The 21,764-nt window shown below is 39.1% G+C and overlaps 2 protein-coding genes across 5 annotated transcripts in view; one reads left to right on the top strand and one right to left on the bottom strand.

The window, feature by feature from the left end:
- cstf3 (cleavage stimulation factor, 3' pre-RNA, subunit 3) overlaps positions 1-7,324 on the top strand; it is a 112,308-nt gene extending 104,984 nt beyond the window's left edge. For both annotated transcript variants that reach the window (XM_072592630.1, XM_072592631.1), the window contains 4 exons: positions 4,025-4,178; positions 4,373-4,467; positions 5,206-5,266; positions 6,581-7,324. In XM_072592630.1, coding sequence (XP_072448731.1) covers positions 4,025-4,178; positions 4,373-4,467; positions 5,206-5,266; positions 6,581-6,786 — 516 coding nt within the window. In that variant the 3' untranslated portion in view covers positions 6,787-7,324. The remainder of the gene's footprint in view (positions 1-4,024; positions 4,179-4,372; positions 4,468-5,205; positions 5,267-6,580) is intronic.
- Positions 7,325-7,785: 461 nt separating this feature from the next.
- tcp11l1 (t-complex 11, testis-specific-like 1) overlaps positions 7,786-21,764 on the bottom strand; it is a 39,720-nt gene continuing 25,741 nt past the window's right edge. For all 3 annotated transcript variants that reach the window (XM_072592627.1, XM_072592626.1, XM_072592628.1), the window contains 5 exons: positions 21,189-21,325; positions 14,998-15,191; positions 13,193-13,374; positions 11,859-12,031; positions 7,786-10,753 (listed from right to left, as the gene is read on the bottom strand). In XM_072592627.1, coding sequence (XP_072448728.1) covers positions 10,506-10,753; positions 11,859-12,031; positions 13,193-13,374; positions 14,998-15,191; positions 21,189-21,325 — 934 coding nt within the window. In that variant the 3' untranslated portion in view covers positions 7,786-10,505. The remainder of the gene's footprint in view (positions 10,754-11,858; positions 12,032-13,192; positions 13,375-14,997; positions 15,192-21,188; positions 21,326-21,764) is intronic.

The raw sequence follows: 21,764 nt of genomic DNA, 5'->3' as shown, positions 1-21,764 counted from the left end.
CGCCCTGTCATACTAATCTGAAGCCCATCCCACCTACACTATTCCATGTACTTCCATATGCCTGTCCAATGACGACTTAAATACACTTAAACTTGGCGCATCAACTACCGTTGCAGGCAAAGCATTCCATACCCTTACTACTCTCTGAGTAAAGAAACTACCTCTGACAGCTGTCTTATATCTATCTCCCCTTACTTTAAAGTTGTGTCCCCTCGTGTTTGCCATCCCCGTACTTGGAAAAAGGCTCTCCCTGTCCAACCTATCTAACCCTCTGATTATCTTGTAGTCTCTATTAAGTCACCTCTCAACCTCCTTCTCTCTAACGAGAACAGCCTCAATGCCCTCAGCCTTTCCTCGTAAGACATTCCTTCCATACCAGGCAACATCCTAGTAAATCTCCTCTGCACCCTTTCCAAAGCTTCCACATCCTTCTTATAATGCGGTGACCAGAACTGTACACAATACTTCAAGTGTGGCCATACCAGAGCTTTATACAGCTGCAGCATAACCTCCTGGTTCCGGAACTCAATCCCTCTATTACTAAAGGCCAAAAGACTGTATGCCTTCTTAATAACCCTGTCAATCTGGGTGGCAACTTTCAGGGATCTGTGTACATGGACACCGAGATCTCTCTGCTCATCTGCACTCCCAAGAATCTTACCATTAGCCCAGTACTTTGCATTCCGATTATTCCGTCCAAAGTGTATCACCTCACACTTGTCCACATTAAACTCCATTTGCCACCTCTCAGCCCAGCTCTGCATCCTATCTATGTCTCTCTGCAACTTACTACATCCTTCAACACTATCCACAACTCCACCAACCTTAGTGTCGTCCGCAAATTTACTAACCCACCCTTCTAAGCCCTCATCCAGGTCATTTATAAAAATGAAGAACAGCAATGGACCCAACACTGACCCTTGCGGTACGCTGCTAGTAATTGGACACCAAGATGAACATGTTCCATCAACAACAACCCTCTGTTTTCTTTCAGCAATCCAATTACTGATCCAAACGACTATGTCTCCCACAATCCCATTCCTCTGCATTTTGTATAATAGCCTACTGTGGGGAACCTTATTGAACGCCTTGCTGAAATCCATATACACCACATCAACCGGTTTACTCTCATCTACCTGTTTGGTCACTTTGTCAAAAAACTCAATAAGATTCATTAGGCACGACCTACCCTTCACAAAACCGTGCTGACTGTCCCTGATCAGATTATTCTTTTCTTGATGGTGATAAATCCTATCTCTTATATCCTTTTCCAACACTTTACCAACAAATGAAGTGAGACTCACTGGTCTGTAATTACCAGGGTTGACTCTACTACCCTTTTTTGCTATCCTCCAGTCCTCAGGCACTATTCCTGTAGACAATGATGATTTGAAGATCAATGCCAAAGGCTCGGCAATCTCTTTTCTTGCTTCCCAGAGGATCCTAGGATAGGTCCCATCTGGCCCAGGGGACTTGTCTATTTTCACACTCTGCAGTATTTCTAATACCTTTTCCTTGTGAACTTCAATCTCTTCTAGTATAGATGCAAGTATCTCTGTATCTTCCTCGCCCACATTTTCATTTTCTATAGTGAACACTATCGAAAAATATTTATTTAGTGCTTCCCCTATCTCCTCTGACCCCACACACAACTTCCCACTATTATCCTTGATTGGCCCTAATTTAACTCTCGTCATTCTTTTATTCCTGACATACCTATGAAAAGCCTTAGGGTTAACCCTGATCCTATCCGCAAACAACTTAAAATTCCCTAAAATTAAACTTCCTGATTCTTGATAGGGGCTATTTGCTGCAAACTTGGATCACTGCAGTTGCTTGAGGATCGTCCTTACCTTTAGAACAAGAGCAAACAAGCCTCATGTTATAATAAATCGCACCATGTCATTCAACCAGTATCTACATAGCCAATCACCATAAACTGTTTATCAATAATACTTCAAGCTTGAAACATAGACACCAGTGATCAGAATTAATGGCGAAAGAATGTCAAAGAAAATAGCAAGCATTTCAGATTCTGGGCATTTGTCTCATAGTAACTAGAAGTGCTCTCAATTATGAAAAATGCTAACAACAGAACCTTTCGTTCTGATTTGCACATGTGAATGAGTAATTTCATTTTGAAGGCTTTACTCTAGAGACTGGGAATATTAAAGATTCTGTAAGGCTTTGCACTCTATCCCTGTTCAAAACCTTTCTGCCTTATCCACAGGACTGAAATCACCCAGATGGTTATAACCTTCTGGAGCTACCACTCCTTGTCCTCCTCCATGTTTGACATCCATTCCCATGTACATATCTTTAACTTGATTGCACTCTAATCTGTCCCTAAATAAGCACTGCAGAAGCTTTCTTCAGGTATGCCTCAAGTCTTCATTTTCTGCCACCTTAATTTTCTCATCTAACATGCAGCTTCTTAGAGGCTGACATCAAGGCCATAAATCCAACACTGCCTTTGAATCCATTGCTACCACCTTGCTGTCTGTTTGCAGAGTATATGGATGGCTGAACTTTGCAGCTAAGCATCAGCCAGCTGGAAGTCTTTTTTTTGACTCTTACCAAAAATGTTGCACCTTTTAGACCATAAGACAAAGGAGTAGAATTATGTTATTCAGCCCAATGAGTCTGCTCCGCCATTTGACTATGGCTGCAATGTTTCTGAACCCATTCTCCCGTGTAACTCTTGATCCCCTTACCGATCAAGAACTTAGCTAAATACATTCAATGATTTGGCTTATACAGCCCTGTGCAACATGGAGTTCCACAGATTAGCCACCATCTGGCTGAAGGGTCCTCTGGAGCCCCTCCAACATATGCACATGCTTCCTTAGGTACAGGACTCAAATATTACCATCTACCAAATACAAACTGGCCAGAGCCTTATACAGCCTCAGCAGTTCAATCCTCCAACCTCCCACTGTCTCCTAGCTTTGAGCCAGTTCTGTATCCAAATGGCTAGATCTCCCTGTATTCCATGTGATATAACCTTGACAACCAGTTTACCATGTGGAACCTTGTTAAATGCCTTACTGAAGTCCATACAGATCACATCCACCGCTTTTCCTTCGACAATCCTTATCATATTTCATCCTGAAAAAGAAGCCTTTGTCCCTGCCTTCTGCCAGTCAGCCAATCCTCTCCCTTTCTGCCAGTTCCTTTGCCCAAACACCATAGGGTGTTAACTTATTTAGCAACCTCCTAGTTTAGTATTTTTTTCATTCCTAGCTATCTCTACTGCTCTGATTAATCCTAGTGTCCAGTTTGATCCTCAGCTAAGGGTCAAATCCTATATTTGCTCCAGCAATAAGTCTTATCTATTAATACCTATAAACATTATCTGACACTGTTCTTATCTCATCATCAAAACCCTTGACCATGCTTTCACCAACTTGTTCTTCAATTGCCTCACCCTGCACCAATGTTGTCATCCTGAACTTCAAACTCCAAGTTGCCCTCTGCTCTCCTGTGGACATAAAAGCTCCCTGTCACTTTTTGAAGAAGACAGTGGGAGATCTCTCCAGGGCAACCAAAGCAAAATACTGAAATGCTGATATTTCTGAAGTAAAATCAGTCAGTGTTGGAGCAAATAAGCAGGCCTGGCAGCATATATGGAAAGAAATAGTTGAAGTTTTGAGTCTGATATTAAGATAATTCAAAATCAGGTATCATAAAACAAATGGAGAAATGAGGAGAAATTAATGTGATTACTAACTTACTAACAAAGGAACTGGTTTATGCAAATAGCTTATTGGATGCTTTCAAACAGAAACTAGATAAATATTCAAGAAAAGGAAATAGCCTGGAAGGCTGAGATGAGCCAGATGAAATGGCAGAAGACTGTGTGAATATAAACACTGACTAGTTGAGTCGAAGACCTTGTTCCTGTGCTGTTTATTCTATGTCTTTGTATGAGAATTACTTGGAAGGGGGCAAGAAAAGCAGGCAAAGCAATAGTTACAGTATTTTAGAGTTGTCAGGCTAAGTAAAAACATTTGTCTACTTTCAGGATGTTTCTCGAAACAAACTGACTGCCATAATTCCAGACCCCATAGTGACCCCTTCAGCTGTAACTGTACTGAAAGATGAGGTTGATCGGAAACCAGAATATCCAAAACCTGATACAAACCAGATGATACCGTTCCAACCCAGACACTTAGCACGTAAGTGGTTTATGTTGGTTTTCAGTTAGTAATATTGGATTTTAATGTTACCAGATATTTGGTAAAAATTTGTTAATTATTTTCATTACTCTGCCATAAAAGGAGCCGAGTTGGAGTGTCAATGATGTGTTGTTTAGGTAATTTTGCTGCAGTAACACTGGAAGTGTTAAAGAAATGTTGGTTTTCTTATGCAGCTCCTGGCCTCCATCCTGTTCCTGGAGGAGTCTTTCCTGTACCTCCAGCTTCTGTGCTACTTATGAAACTGTTACCGCCTCCAACTTGTTTCCAGGTAAGTGCAGCTGTCTTTTTCAGTCCCAGCCTAGGTGAAGTCATTTTGATTTCTTGGTGCTGGTGTAAAATAGGGAATATCAGAACAACAGTTCAACATTCCCCTTTCTCCCTTCCTTTCTCCCCCTGTCCCCCTCTTTTTCTCTCTCTTTATCTACCCTTCTCCAACCCCAACCTCTCTCCCTTGTCAGTTCCACTGTCTGGATTGGGGAGAGATGAAAATGTAAGATGGAGATGGATTCTCCATTTAACTTTCCCTAAAGCATCTGTTCCAAGAAGATTCCGAGCAATAGGGGAACAGTTCAGGTATTCCAATCATGACATGGAGCGATTCCTAATCTAAACATTTTCTGCAGGCTACATGCTCTGTGGGTACCAAGTAAGACTAATATAAAGTTTCTTCCCCACACTCAGCACTCCTCCCCAGTACTTGACAGCATCAGCTCGCAGCTTTCACCATTGCGTTATCTTCCCAACTTTTCTTCAAGGATGCATTTATTGAGAATGTTGTCACCACCTGGTGGAGCAGTGAGCACGCAGTATGGTAGCCAGCTGACCCTGTCTGCACTTGCACTGGTGGATACACTGCAATATTCTGTATATATTTGAAATGGGAATGAATTCTAATGTTGAGACATATGAGGTTGATCTTGATGCAAAGTGGCTCAGCTATCCTGTTAATTTTGTCTTTAAGATATTTTGTAAGCCATGATTGTATTTGAAAATGTCTTTTTTGCAGGGGCCATTTGTTCAGGTTGATGAACTAATTGAAGTTTTAAGACGCTGTCAGTTACCAGATAGTAAGTAATGTTTGCCGCTGCATCTTTACAGTCTATGTTCTAAAGAGAATGGATGTTCAAAGTGCACAGGGTCATGAAACTACACCACTTGACACAAATTTCTTTAAATTTTCTTCTGAAATGATCTTCAATTTTAAATTTTTCTGGCTTTTTTTGGTTCACATCTTTAAAGTAAATTTATTGGCATCTTTGTTCAAATAGTGGAGAAAATTCTCAACTAACCACATCACAGGAACAGGAATAGGCCATTCAGCCTATTGAACCTGCTCTGTCATTTAATACAATCATGGTTGATTGAATACATCAATGCCGTTTGTATTGCCCATCACGCACACTCTATTTAAAACCTCTTTACACCATTGATATTCAAAAATTTATCAACTTCTAATTTAAATATTCAAAAAGATAGAGCTTTCACAGCCTTTTAGGGTAGAGAAATACAAAGATTCAGCACCGTCTGAGTAAAACAATTTCTCTTCATCTTGATCCTAAATGGTATCTCCTTAGGACACAATTTTAAAATAAGATTCTCAGCATTGTGTTTGTAGACCCAATATCCTACAGTTGAATTCTAAAACTCTATTCTTTTTAAAAATTAAATTGTAATAGACAGCAATTTGATTTTAAAAGTTCATGTCTGCATGGTTTATTCTAAAAGCAGCAGAGGCATGAAATCAGCAAAATCCTGAATTTTGTTTAAATATCTACTTAACTGATTATTTTTAAATATTATGAAGTAAATTGAAAAAAGTAAAAATGTTCATAAACTTCTCAGGGCAGTTTCCCTCCGTTCTGTGGTGGACAGGAACAAGCTAACTGCAATTAGTCTATAAACCTACTCCATCCTAATGTTTCTTGTTCAGTTCATTTGGGAGTAGTATTTTTAAAAAAAAACACATGTCCATACCACCTCTTTAATTCATTTAGCTTACATTTGTCATGTGATGTATTTTCCTTCTGGTATGTGATTTCTCTTGTACCATAGTAGGTCCTAGGATCAGAAGCCTGTCTGTTAAACATTCGCTTATTGGGAACTAATCTTTCATCTGTTTGGTTAAACTGTAAAGATTAGCTGTGGAGTGCGACAGTTCCCCTATCCAACAATATTGTTTAAGATGGATCTCAACCAAAACATTTAAACACAGGCTTTCTGTTATTCATATAAATGAGGTACTATAGACTCATACCAGCTTCACCTTGGTGTTATTTTTGTTAATTCAGTGTACAGGCCCCATAAGAAATACATAATGGTTATTCTAGTTTTTGAACATTGAGAAGTATGGATTTATTAAACTTTGCAATTTATTTTTCCAGCTGTTGAACAAGCTATCGAGCTGATTACTGGAGGCCAGCCTGAAATGGTTATTGAAGGAAATGGACCTATAGAAAATGATGCTGTGATGAAAAAGCCCCTTAAAAGGGCAGCAAATGAGGATTCTGATGAAGAGGAGGAGAAAGGAGCTGTGGCACCTCCTGTGCATGACATTTACAGAGCACGGCAACAGAAACGAGTCCGATAGACTTGTCTGTTACAGACCGTTTGAAAGAACTGAATTTACCATTCTTAAAACAGAGCTACATCTTCACTTGCCTGTGGAAATGAGACTGTGCTTTCACTGTTGTGCCTCATTCGAATAAGTTTAGTTCATTTGGATGGGGAAAAATGGATTGTACTTTGTTTCCTCTCTACAAAAACTGTAGTTTTTCACCAGGCTCTCGTTTGAGCAGAATGAAAATGTTTTGATCTTGATCAGGCATAGTGAGTGTGTGTGCACCTACACTGTGTTAACATTACAACTGCAATCTGTACAAGTCTGCTACTCTAATGCAACTTGTGAAACTTTGTGATTTTGTTTTATTTGTCTGTTTCATTTTTTAAAAAATGGATGGTGTAAATGAGGGAAAGTATTTTAATATCTCACAAAGCTGAAATGACACTGTCCTTTTGTGTCATGTGATTTCCTGCCAAGTCTCATTTTACCATTATTTATGGCAACCTGTTTCTTTTTGTAATATGACAGCCTGAACACAAACTTTGTAATAAAGTGATAAAATACATTTAAGCCTTATTTGTATGTGTTTACCCTATTTTCCTCACTTTCAGCAGCTGCAGAATACAATTTTCAGAAGTCATTGTAAGGTACAACGGAAGCTGAGTTGTACTCAAGAGAGAGGTCAGCATGCTCAGGCTTTGCACAAAAGATGACCGTGTACCTAATTCAACCGCTTAGAATTTAGTAAAATAGAAGTACTTTTTCTAATTTATAAATGGTTGATTTTGTTTTACTGTAATCCAGGAGGTCTAGTGGGATGGAGAGAGAAAGCTGTTGTCACCTGGCCATCCATACACACTTTATTAGTAGGATCAGAGTTGAAAATGAACAGGAGCAAGACAGATAGCTGGGTTATATTCCCTTTCCTGATCCAAGTACATAATCCAAGTACATTGTCAGAACTGAATGATAACTTCCCTACTTGAAACAGAATGTTTTTTGTTGAAAACAGACAATAAGCTGGCATCAGGTGCACCTTTTTTATTACTTTAGGATACATAAGTTTGCCTTTCTTGCTTAAATACATTCTCACTATTTACTATTATAGTGCAAAATTCTAGGAACAAGCAGCTGAAAAAAAAATTAGGCACCATCCTCCAAATTGTTCTTTGAAATAGGTTACTCATATTTACATTGGTAAAGTAGTTAATACAATGCACACTCCATAGTTGCCTTATGCAACAACACACGTGTAATGCTAAATGAGTGAAATACAATATTGCAACACAGCCAGCAATAATGAAAGCACCAGGGAGCTTATGGCCACTGAATGATGCAACTAAATGCTTTCACTCTGCATGACTATACTCCTGAACACATTCAGGTGACATTCAAAAGAATGGTCCACTATATTCAAGTAATAGTTTGGTGACTTGCGTAATGAAAGGTTATAAATAACAAGAAAAGGTTGGACTTTTGTGCAAATATGATTTTGTTTAGGACAGAATTGTACTATAATAAAAGAAGAAACACAGTAAAATCTCCAGAGACTAGCAGCAAACCAAGCTGGTGTAAAGATTGCCAATACTTCCAGGCCAAACTGCCATTTGATGTCCTTACCCCACCTATACCCTATTCCTCTTCCATTTCTCCTAATGTCCAATTTTTTACTCCCTCACAAAAGAGGGCACTGCTCCTCAATCCCTCCTCCACATCTACCCTCACCCCAAACCTACAGCACTCCACCTATCTCACCTTTGATCCCAACTATCCCTTCCTCATCAAATTCCACTGTAAAAGTTATTCACATCCATTCCTAGGATTGTGTGATGTAATCTCTTGAAATAAATTATGATAAGTGCAGTCAAAGTGACTATTCAATTTTCACACCAGAAAGAAATATATGCTGCACTTTGAACAAATTGGTTTTTGTTTAGGATGACATAAAATCTGCAACTTCAGCATAATGTTCAGTTGGTCACATATAACATTCTAGCTTGCAGTCTAAAGATAAGCCAGAAATGTTGTCGCTAGACAACTGGCCCTGTTTCTTCATTTAGCTATTAACGTAATAGACCACAGATCACAGTTCATTTATAAACAGATGCCAAAATGTCAATTGTAATATTTCTGAAATTGGATTTAGAACCTAAACACCGGTGAGATATAGCCCGCTGTTGTGTAAGCATGATCCAGGGGAATGTAGGCCTCTTTGAAACAAGCAATAGTGACTCAATTACTGTTTGCAGCAGTAGTCCTTCATGGGCATCAGTGTCAGTCAATGCCTATTCCTTATTTGAATCAGTTGGCACTAACAGATTTTGTGGGTGCCTATTGTTAAACAGTCTATTCTAGCTTCAACCAGAATTCCGATCAAGGGGCATTCTTTACATTGATGAGCAACAGTACACATTAGACCTTACCCAATAATATGCACTTACAGGGAGCATTTAACAGATTTAAGAGGTCCAAGATGCTTCACAGAAGCTTAATGAAATAAAATTTACCACCAAACCACATAGGGGAATAGGGGAGGTAATGGCCTCGTGGTATTATTGCTAGACTGTTAATCCAGAGACCCAGATAATGTTCTGGGGATCTGGGTTGAAGTCCTACCATGACAGGTGGTGTCAGCTGAAAAATCCGTAAAATCTGCAAGTAAGAGCCTAATGATGATTGATTGTGAATCCATTGTCAATTGTTGGAAAAATCCATCTGGTTCACTAATGCCCTTTAGGGAAGGAATCTGCCATCCTTACCTGGTCTGACCTATATGTGACCCCAGACCCAGAGCAATGTGGTTGACTCAACTGCTCTCTGGGAAGTTAGGGATGGACAATAAATGCAGGCTTGGCCAGAGATACCCTCATCCTGTGACTGAATTTTTAAAAATTAAGGCAGCTGACCAAAAGCAGATGTTGAGAAGGATCTTAAATTTGAAAAAAGTAGAGGGATGGATAGGTTGAGGAAGGGAATCCTAGAGGTTAGAGCCTCAGCATGATCACCAATGGTGCAGTGATTAGTATTAGGAATGTTCCAGAATTGAAGGAATGCAACATATTGGAATATATGTGCTAGAAGTGAGTATGGAGATAGGGAGGTGCAAGGTCATGGAGGGTCTGAAAACAAGGATGAAAATTTTGAAGCCCAGGCAAAGCTTAACTAAGGGCTGATGTAGTACATTAAAGTAATCTTCACAAGTATCAAAGTATCAAAAGCTTATGAGTGCTCCAGAACCACAAGTGGCTCAGTACCCTTCGTAAAGAGGCCTTTGGTTTCAAAAATCATCCCGGTAATTGTCTTAAAGTTCTGCATCGTATCAAGTTATCATTTAACTAAAGAGTGTAATAAATAGGTTCTACCTTCAGAAATCATATAAACAAAATTTCAATCAGTATATAATATCAGTCTGTTCAAGTGGCTCTATTAATTGGGCTGTTAGTAATGGTTGGGAGAAATAAATTTCAGAGAGGGAATTCAAAACTAGTAAAAAGACAACATAGGTAGAAATGTTTTCCCAGCTTTAGAAAAAGCAGGAATCTTTAATACTGAAACACATCCCTTCTATTTTACAGAAGCATGAAGGCCCAGTGAATTTTGCACCTTCACCATCTGGGGTTATCCCAATGTAAGGTCATTCTTCATAAATGCCCCCTCCCCAACCAGCTTGGCTCCTTCTAAGCCACGTGGAGGGAGACACACAAAAAAAGAAATTGTTGCTTGAATATGCATTGCTCCTATTGAAATTATGTTGAGGATAGATGTTCCTCTTCACTTAGCCCAGGTAGCTGTGAGCCATTCTTTTTGAGCACTTTGGTCAAGATTGTGTCATAATAAGGACTGAAGACCAATTTGTTATAGTTTACAAGATGAAGAAATTTGACGGTTACTTCTTCCAACTCGTTTCTCACAGGACCAAGTCCTCCAGGGACTGCAACTGATTTTGGATTGCTTGACGCAAGGATCGTTTTCAGGAAAGTCTGGATGCGTGCATCTGCCAAAACAAAAACTGACAAAGTCATACTTACAATAATGGTGATTGATACTTGATTTAGTAGTGAAAATCTCCTGGAAAAGGGATATAAATCAAACAGAGATGGTCAGTCAATGATCAAGTGATTACTAACTTTGCCAGAATTCCTGTGGAGACCAGAGAAGCTAATGAGGCTTCAAATACATTTTACATTTTTGCTGACTGGATATGTCAACTTTGTACGATCGTATTAAAAGCAAGTTTAACAAAGAAAGTATTGATTATTCACCGGATGCTGCCAGACCCAAGTTTCTTCAAATTTTTGTTTCAGATTTCCAACATCCACAATTCTTTGCTTTCTGTTCAGTATCACTTCTTTGCTTTAAAAATCTATTCTTCTATTTATAAAACTAAGGATCCCATATACATTTTCATAAATTTATCAACATTCCTCTTCAATGAATTGTGTACATACACCTCTAAATCTCTATTCCTACACCTTCTGTAGAATTATCACATTTAGGCTATTCAGTATATTTCATCATAAAGAGAACGAACAGTAATTAGAAATGGAATAAAACAGAAAAATATCTGAAAATTATAAGAAGAAACAACAAAAGATAAAGATGAATGCGATAAAATGAGAAACGCTAAAGATTCATAAGGAAAAATAAGCAGCAATACAAGGACAATAAAACACAGCCAAAGGAACAGCAAAGCCTATTACAATTACAGGAGAAAAAAATTAAGAGCAAGATAGGACACCATGCAATTAGTAAATGATGATCAAAAAATGTCAAAGGTGTTCAATAATATGTTGTATCAGTCTTCACTGAAGTGATGGATATTAAAGAGATGCCAGATATTCTGATGGATAGGAGGAACATTTTAGGAACATCGAAAAGAAGACAAGTACCAGGGCCCATACATGGCAGACATCCAGTGAGAAAGATCAGGGGTAACAGCACCTAGTTTTAAAAAGGGAGGCAGAGCTAACTTGGTTCTTTGAAGTAAGCGCGGCCTGTAAATTTATTTTTCCCATTCAATGTTGTTTTTTTGCTTCTAGTAATAATAATTTAATTACAGAAGAAAAGCTGTAAAGACTTAAAGTACAGTGTAGTCTTACCTATCAGTTTGTGAACTGAGTTATCTGGACTAGATATTGCCTGGATTTGACCTTTTAACACTGTCTCTTTCTCCGTGCTTAGCAGTGAGAAACCATGTTGAGATAAGCAGTTATTTACTTCCACACAGATCTGCTCACTCATACTGACCATAGCCTCAGAAAGATGAAAGGAGCTGTAACAAAGCATGAAAGTCAATTTACCACCGAATTCCTTTGAGCTTCAATACATTAAAAATAACCTGTAAAATACAATAATTTATGCAGAGAAGATAAACATTCCAAGACTAGTTTCAGTTCCTTGTGGGCCAGCTCTTAATTTGGCCAAATTCTATTCTCTAAATGATCTGAGAGAGGACAAAGAAGTGGAATTGGGCATAGGAGAGAGAAATGGAGTAGAAAAGTGCCAGGCAGAAAGAAGGAAAAAGGTGCCAGAGAATGTGTAGACAGGAGAGGGCAAAGGAGAGAAGGGAGAGAGGAAGGAAGATTCAGAGAGGGAGTGGGGTATAGAGAGAGGGAGAGGGGGAGAGAGAGAGAGAGGGGGAGACAGTAAAGTATAAAGAGAGATAGGCAGCAAGAGAGGAGGGTATAGTGAGAGACAGAATGAGAAAAAGAGGGGGAGAGGTGGAGAGACAGAGAGGAAGAGAAAAAAAAATGAGAGGTAGAAATAAATGGAGAGTACAAGAGGGAGGTGTAGAAAGAAAGGGAGATGGAAAGATAGGAGAATAAATTAAAAATCTAATTGGAATAGTAAATTTTATAGCATGTGTTATTGGTTATAAAATAGGGCAGAATGTGATAACCCTGATTCATTAGGAGTCTGCTGAGTATGAGGAAATAAGATTGATTCAAAAATCAATTGTTTTAGTTAGAACAAAGGAAATTACAGTATGAATGAAGGTGGTTGGAAAGGGTTGGGACAGAATCACAGAAACAAGCCAATTTTTCAGCGATCGAGAACAAGAAGGAGGCATATGTAAATCTACAAGTGGAAGATAAAGGACAAACAAGAGAATTGTGACACTGTGGAATGCAATGTCACTTAGTTTTAGAATTAGTGACTGAAGCAAAGGCATTACAATGTTTAATAATCTGATGGAGAGGTTGGCAAACAAAAAACAATATAAAGGACTTGAAAGAGTATTAGGTAATTAGGACTGCTGTTCATTGCAGCCTAAATACCATTTGACTTGGTTGGATGAAAAGTCTGTTTCCATGTCAAAATCTCTACACAATTCTTTGAAATTAAAATGAATGCAGCAGGACCATAACTGTACTAAAATAATTTACTAGGTGAGTAATGAATAGTTGTTTGCAACCCATAATAAATCACTTACAGCATATGCATATCCGTCAATAAGACTTTAATAACTCTCTTCAGTCTATCCAGAAATCCTGACAGCCCTGATAAAGCTGCACCCGTCATGTTGTATATGACCAGCAGGACAGCTGCTGTAATGGTCAGTTGATTCAATTCGCGCTGCATCTCCTCAAAGCGAGATTGGTCCATGAGCACAGGCTATAAAAGGGGATAACAAGATCGCAATTTACCTGCCCAGGACAAGCAAGCTTTAGCACATTAACTTCAGAGGAAATTCTCTGAAGTTAATTCTCTTTTCTATCCATCATTCTCAGATTTTGATCTATTTTATGACTCACTGTGCATCAACTCCAGTAACAAGTACACATAAGTGCACCACAAACTGACTGACAATCCTAAATTAGTTGTCAGCACAATTCTTTACAGAGAGTATTACTCAGCAAATGTTAATCAATTGTAGAATCACATCTAACACTAGGCATTATGCAGTGAATCTTGCAACAATGGACTGTTTGTATAGGTTTGTAACTTGGTAAAATGGATATATTAATTGATATGATCCACTGAATTTTTGGATATAGAATTTTTGGATCTACCTGGTATCATACCAGAACTAAAATTCATATACCACATTACTCATTTGTGTGACAGGCAGACCATCTTTCTGGATTGCTGGCAGCACTCGGTTAGTGACAGAACATCAATTTGTTGCTACTGCATAGTGGCAGTGTGATACAGCGAGCTTCACCTGTTGCTCAAACATTTGAGATGCCTTACCCTCCAGAGTGATCAGAGGTAGACTGGGCATCTTTCGGGTCCAAAACTGACAGCCTTAGGTCCATTCATAAGGTTGCACAATACACACCAAAAAATAATTGGATCATACGAGTAGATTACATTATCTACAGTGTGGAAGCAGGCCATTCAGGATGCACCCTATTTCAGTATCAAGCTTGCAAGGTAAGCAAACGACTTGAAGCCTAGTTATAACATTTCCAATAAGGCTAAATCTATCGCAAAGGTAAGGTATCTCAAAGGTTTGAACAATAGGTGTGCTTATTACTCAAGTTTTGTGCTACCAAATGACAAACAAAAATATTACTTAAGAAAGGTTTTCCTGATTGATTAAATGTAACGTTTTTCAATTAAACCTGCTTCCGCAGATTTAACACTCGGATGACTGAATTATAAGGATATGCCATTTTTTTTAAACATAACACCTTTAGCAATCATTTCAGGTGAAAATTTAACAAATCACCAGAAAAATTACATATTGGACTATGCAATAGTTTAGTTCAATACACGAAAGATAAAGATAAAAGACTTCCCAATTTAATACTGGGTGCAGAATTATATACAGTTAAGAAAATAGTTTATGACTTTTTAAAAAAACTATGATGCACAAGAGAACTGAAATTAAGTTTTTCACAAAGAGGGTGTTGTGTATGCAATGAGCTGTCAGAGGAGGTGGTGAAAACCGGTAAAACTACAATATTTAAAAGATATCTGGATGAGTATATGAATAGAAAATGTTTAGAGGGAGTATGGGCCAAATGCTGACAAATGGGATTAAATCATTTTAGGATATCTGGTTGGCACAGGTGAGTTGGACTGAAAGGTTTGTGTCTTTGCTAACTCAATGATTCTTTTTATTGGACAGCCTAATATTGCTCTAGGATGTCAACAATGAGATTAGATGTAAAATCTACTCTTAGAGAGACCAACATTCATACCAGCATGAATCCATAATTGACTCGCATGAGTTTCAAATAGGAACAGAGATCATGTCGAATATAAAGAGCTGGAAGGAATGACACTAACCTCTGGAAAGAGTCTGTTAGCATGATCCCACTTCAGCAATTTCACATATGCATGGTTTAACACTGAATCAGGGTACAATGCAGAAATGTCTTTAGCACCAGCTGCAGCGCCACCATACACAGAAGTATCTGCATCAGAGCTCAGGAGTTCACAGGCTGCCTCCTGCAACCATTCTGTAGTGATTTCTAATGAACCTGATAAAAGAAAATCAAAATGTTAGAAGCTTTAAAACAAACATATTCCTCATATTGAGAGCTAGGCAGGCTAAGCACAATATCTCGCAACATCACACCAATGTAGTAACCTTTTCCAGACTTTGAAAATGTATTTCTACCAAAGTATTCAAATTCTTATTTGTTGGGAGGAGGGAGAGACAGGGAGAGAAGGTTGATGATAGTGCATTAAGTGATTCATGTGTGTCATCTTAATTTCATGTTAAATCTCTAAAATAGGTTATCAAGTTATTGTCACAATGTTGTTTACAGAAGCTTAGTGTGCAGAATTTTGTTGCTATTTTTCTTACAGTACAATAGTGACTACATTTCATTTGCTGTAAAACTCTTTAGAAGGAATCTAATAGGGGCCTGAACAATGTGGGCCATGATGAGAAAAGTGGTAGAACTGCACGAGTTATCCAACAATGTCTATCTTGACATCAGGAACAGCTTGCTGCAGCCTTCAACTAAATTCTAGGTGTCAAGGCAAGATTCTCACTAGGCAATGGTGAGTTTCCTATTAAAGATGATTACTGCAAATTAACAACTTCATTTACTGCAGATCTCATCTTATTAACATGCAGTTTTCTATCGTATCATCCACTGTAAGCAAATCAGACATAGATTTCTCCACATGAGAGGCGAAGCATGTACCTTATGACATCTGCTCACTGCTTGCTCCAAAGGACCTCAAGGTTGGACATTAAAACACACTACGTGGGCATTTGTCACATCCATTCCATGTCCACAAACATAGCATCCAACATTTGTCAATCTAAGAATCTTCATTGCACATCACCAATCCATTTACAGGATGCTCCTGCTCTTCAAAGCTGCACTTCACAAAGCAATGGCAACTATCATTGTAATGCTGCAGGAAGGACACTTTGCACTCAGCTCATGGATTGAACAAGATTGTATCTCCAGACTGTTCACTTGTTCTCTTAGCATTCACTCACTTTGAGTCTACCTTGATGCTCACCGCATCGCTGCCTTGCCCTTCCTTTTTGCAACTTTCTACTGAGTCAGAGATAGCAGGCTCGCAGAACTATTGCATTGCTGTGCTATTTAGTGCAGATACAAAGACAGGAAGCTAATCATGGTTGTCAGCAGTTCTCAGTCAATTGAAGCAAGTTAGTCTTTAGTTTGGGGGGTTGCAGGGAGAGGCAAGCACAGTAAGTGAAGGGCAGCCTCTGATACTAATCAGGGATATGGATACATCCAGTCAGCCACTTAGAGCTGTCAGAGTCAGGATCCTCTCCTCATATAGGATGAGAAGTTTGATGTTAGGCAGCCCACCACCTGTCTTGACCCTCTCTGTTCTTTTTTCTGTCTGAGCTGTTTTCCTCTTGCTGGTGAGAGAGGCAAATACTAAGAGAGATAAATGTGTGTGGCACAGCTGTTACTTTTGCTGCAAGTCCAATGGGTGAGTGACAAGTGAGCAGGCAACAGTGAGACTAGCAGAGCATGAGCCTCTGTGGGAGATGGGTACAATTGAGTTTGGGGTATTGGACTGAAGATGGTAGCACTGTTATGACCCATTGGAGTAGCATGTAACAAACTGAACCCTGCTTGTACCAAATGCTGATGATGTTTTAAGGTTTGCACAGTTCGCCAGTTTACATGAATTTCACATAGAGAATGATAGAAAGCATGGGCCGGATTTCCCTCCTAACACAATTTAGTGTAAGTAAATAGACTTTAAAATCTTTGGCATAACACACCGTTAATTAAAACTCTAATTCCCTTATAAATACTCCCTTTTTCCTCTCTCATGTTCTCACAGACAAATAGACAATGGCTCCAATGTTGAGATGATGATTCTTCAGCTGATTTGACACCTCGTAGATCAGATGTCTTTCTCTGGGTGCTTCCACTGGTTTGTAAAAAGTACACAGCAACTGATTCACTTAGAAAATATCTCTGATTTATCAATTCCAAAGTCACAGCTCACAGCAACTGCTACAAGAAAGGTTTTCTTCAAATTTAGACTGAATTTTATACTGCAGGTAACAGGCAACTTTTGTAAAGGAGAACAATGGCACATGCTTCTAAGATGGATAAATCCCCAGGACCTGATCAGGTGTACGCTAGAACTCTGTGGGAAGCAAGGGAAGTGATTGCTGAGCCCCTTGCTGAGATATTTGTATCGTCGATAGTCATAGGTGAAGTGCCAGAAGACTGGAGGTTGGCTAATGTGGTGCCACTGTTTAAGAAGGGTGGTAAGGACAAGCCAGGGAACTATAGACCAGTGAACCTGATATTGGTGATGGGCAAGTTGTTGGAGGGAATCCTGAGGAACAGGATGTACATGTATTTGGAAAGGCAAGGACTGATTAGGGATAGTCAACAGGGTTTTGTGCATGGGAAATCATGTCTCACAAACTTGATTGAGTATCTTGAAGAAGTAACAAAGAGGATTGATGAGGGCATAGCGGTGGACGTGATCTATATGAACTTCAGTAAGGTGGTCGACAAGGATCCCCATGGGAAACTGATTAGCAAGGTTAGATCTCATTGAATATAGGGAGAACTAGCCATTTGGATACAGAACTGGCTCAAAGGTAGAAGACAGAGAGTGGTAGTGGTGGACGGTTGTTTTTCAGACTGGAGGACTGTGACCAGTGGAGTGCCACAAGGATCGGTGCTGGGTTCACTACTTTTTATCATTTACATAATTGATTTGGATGTGAGCATAAGAGATGCAGTTAGTAAGTTTGCAGCTGACACCAAATTTGGAGGTGTAGTGGACAGCAACGAAGGTTACCTCAGATTAAACAGGATCTGGACCAGGTGGGCCAATGGGCTGAGAAATGGCAGATGGAGTTTAATTCAGATAAGTGCGAGGTGCTGCATTTTGGGAAAGCAAATCTTAGCAGGATGTATACACTTAATGGTAAGATCCTTGGGAGTGTTGCTGAACAAAGAGACCTTGGAGTGCAGGTTCATAGCTCCTTGAAAGTGGAATCGCAGGTAAATAGGATAGTGAAGAAGGCGTTTGGTATGCTTTCTTTTATTGGTCAAAGTATTGAATACAGGAATTGGGACATCATGTTGCGACTGTACAGGACATTGGTTAGGCCACTGTTGGAATATTGTGTGCAATTCTGATCTCCTTCCTATTGGAAAGATTCTGTGAAACTTGAAAGGGTTCAGAAAAGATTTACAAAGATGTTGCCAGGGTTGGAGGATTTGAGCTATGGGGAGAGGCTGAATAGGCTGGGGCTGTTTTCCCTGGAGCTTCGGAGGCTGAGAGGTGACCTTTTAAAGGTGAACAAAATCATGAGGGGCATAGATAGGATAAATAGGCAAAGACTTTTCCCTGGGGTCGGAGAATCCAGAACTAGAGGGCATAGGTTTAGGGTGAGAGGGGAAAGATATAAAAGAGACCCACGGGGCAACTTTTTCACACAGAGGGTGGTACGTGTATGGAATGAGCTGCCAGAGGAAGTGGTGGAGGCTAGTACAATTGCAACATTTAAAAGGCATTTGGATGGGTATATGAATAGGACGGATTTGGAGGGATATGGGCTGGATGCTGGCAGGTGGGACTAGATTGGGTTGGGATATCTAGTCGGCATGGACGGGTTGGACCGAAGAATCTGTTTCCATGCTGTACATCTCTATGACTCTATGTCTTTCTCCCCTTCTCTCTGTCTGGGTCTCTAGAACTTGTTTCCAGTTCCAACCTGGTCAGCTAGCTGATAGCTTATCATCTTCAATTGTAAACAACTCCTCAGCTCCTGACCACGTACACATTACAGGAACAACAGCCACAAAACAGAATTCACAATAGTTAACAATTTCCTTGCCATGAAATTATGCAGCCATCCTGGTAAATTCATGTTTTTTTTAAAAAAAATATTTCTCATTGCAGCCCACAGTTTTAAATAGACATGGCCTTTAAAACCAACAAGTGTGGTGCTGGACAAGCACAGCCAGTCAGGCAGCATCCCAGGAGAGTCGGCATTTCAAGCATAAGCTCTTCATCAGGAAACATCGACTCTCCTGCTCCTCGGATACTACCTGACCAGCTGTGCTTTTCCAGCACCACACGTTTTGACCCTGAGCTCCATCATCTGCAGTCCTCACTTTCTCCATGGTCTGTAAAGCATTTACACTGGCAGATTGAAGATGGTTAATGGCCTTCTTCCTACAGTACCATACATTCCTCCAGGAAAGAAAGTCGGCACTGACCAAGGTGGTAACCTTGAATCAGGCTGGCATGGTCTGGTGTTGTAGCCTCCTCTGACGGTTCCAAGTTAAAAAAAACTTGTCTTTACACTACCATGTCTACCAGGTCCCTGCCCACAAAGCATTAAATTTATCTTGTCTACTACATCCAGGGGAAATATCAAGAACCAGGATAACTCTGGATGAACAATGATTTGCATAATATAAAACAGCCTTTTACGCATGGCAGCAGCACTAGCATAAAGGGTAAGTGGCGAGATAACGCAAAGAGTCTGCAATGGAACGTGAACAAGTTACATGAGTGGGCAAAAAACTGGCACATTGAATATAACTTGTGGAATGTGAAATTACGCATTTGGACAGGAATAGAACAGCGGAGTATTATTTAAATGGATGTAGGAGTCCTTATTCATGAATCACAAAAAAGCTCACATCCAAGTTCAGCTGGCAAATGGAATGTTGCCCTGTATTTCAAATACAATGGAATATTAATGTAGGGAAATTTTGCTAAGATTCTTCTAGACAATGGTCAGACCACAGCTGAAATACTGTGAACAATTTTGTGCCCATTATCTGAGGAAAGAAAAACTGGCATTGGAGGGTAGTCCAGAGAAGGTTCCTTCCACTGGTAACAGGTTCAAAAGGGCTGTCTTATGACGAGAGATTGAGTAGATTGTATATACTCACTGGAATATAAAATAATGAGAGGTGATGTTTCCCCCTGTCAGAGAATCTAGGACCAAAGGGCACAATCTCAGAATAAAAGGTCACATAAAAGACAGAGGTGAGGAGGAATTTCTTCTCTCAGAGGATACTGTGGAATTTTTTTACCACAGGCCAAGTCATTAAGCATATTCAAATTTGAGATTGACAGATTTTTAATCAGTAAGGGAATCAGACATTATGGAGAAAAGGCAGGAAAGTGGAGTTAAAGATTATCAACCATTATCTCATCAGATTCGATAGACTGAATGGCCTACTTCTGTTTCTATGTATTTTGGTCTTTTTTATCTCGTGTATGGCAATCGTAGAATAGGGCTGGAATCAAAAGGGGGGCTGACATTCAGCAAGGTAAGTAGTTAATGACATGCGTTTGGTAAGATGCGGGAAGAAAAGTCAACAGGTATTGTGGAGAGAAATCCTCTATGAAACTTGACAAAACTGATACTTAGCCAAAAAATAAGATTCACCTGTTTAAGACATCCAGAAGTTACACAAGCTGTTATCTAAATGTGTATTCTTTCCTCCTATAGAAGATTCACTGATATAGATGATCATTAGCAGCATTATACTCTGTAGAGTTCAAGGCAACAAAACCTATCTGCTGTTAAGTAAGCAATGGTGAATTCAATGATTATCAATGAGAGGTCTGTGTCATTTCCAAGATTAGACACAGTGCATTGTTCGTTCTTTTCAAATGTGACATAGAAAATTAAAATACAGAAATACTTCATAGATTTCTAATCATTAATCAATCCTTCTTTTTAAAATTCTGAATCAATATCTGGTATTACCATGTAAGTCACCCTATTATCGATGATAACCATATGAACAGCTGGCTTGGAAAAGCAATCTTAATTCACTTCCAAGGTTCCCTAATCAGTTTCTCCAATGATGTTATCACAATTCATGGTTACTTATTTTTTTTACAAAAAAATTTTAAAATGAATTCCTTTTTAATAACTTAACCTTCAGTAAGTACAGATGACAAGCCTGCCTCCAAATAACCAGATGCACTGTGTAATAAACCAGACTGTGTAAGAAGAATCTTTCAACTCTTACCATGTTGTTTGTCAAAGAATTCTTGGAAACTCTTCCGCTCATAATCAACAGACTGTTTCATTAAATGTGGTCGAATACTGCTAATAGCAAAATTCACCATGTCAAGTTTCATTAAATCCAGCACTGCAAAAATCTCCCTGTATATACAAAACACAATTTAGAGCAAGTCATGGTTTACAATCTGTGATTTTCACAGTAGGATTGTGGCTATTAAGAGCACAATTCTGGGCATCATGATATCATGACATGTTCCATTGAGACAGAAAAATAGGACAAAACACAATCATAATACAGAACAGTCTTTAGCAAGTAAGCTTCATGAAAAAGTATATTTTGGGCAATTAAGAGTACAATCACTTAAGAGCAATCTAAAGCTGCTTTTGTGAAAGGGATACAACTGGACCTTTGCATTAATAATCATTTACAATTGGATACTGCCAGGGTTTTATGTCTCAGATATCTAGTCTTTTAACACTGCATGGAGTCAAAGACCTGCAATTCATTTGGAACCACCACAAAGTTTGGCAAATTCTTGAACAGGCTGGATATGCATTCTTCTAACATTTATATGCACTT

The sequence above is a fragment of the Chiloscyllium punctatum genome, chromosome 22 (assembly GCF_047496795.1).
Source record: "Chiloscyllium punctatum isolate Juve2018m chromosome 22, sChiPun1.3, whole genome shotgun sequence".
Taxonomy (NCBI): domain Eukaryota; kingdom Metazoa; phylum Chordata; class Chondrichthyes; order Orectolobiformes; family Hemiscylliidae; genus Chiloscyllium; species Chiloscyllium punctatum.
The sequence above is the reverse complement of the archived record's forward strand: the minus strand, read 5'-3'. Positions and strand labels throughout refer to the sequence as shown.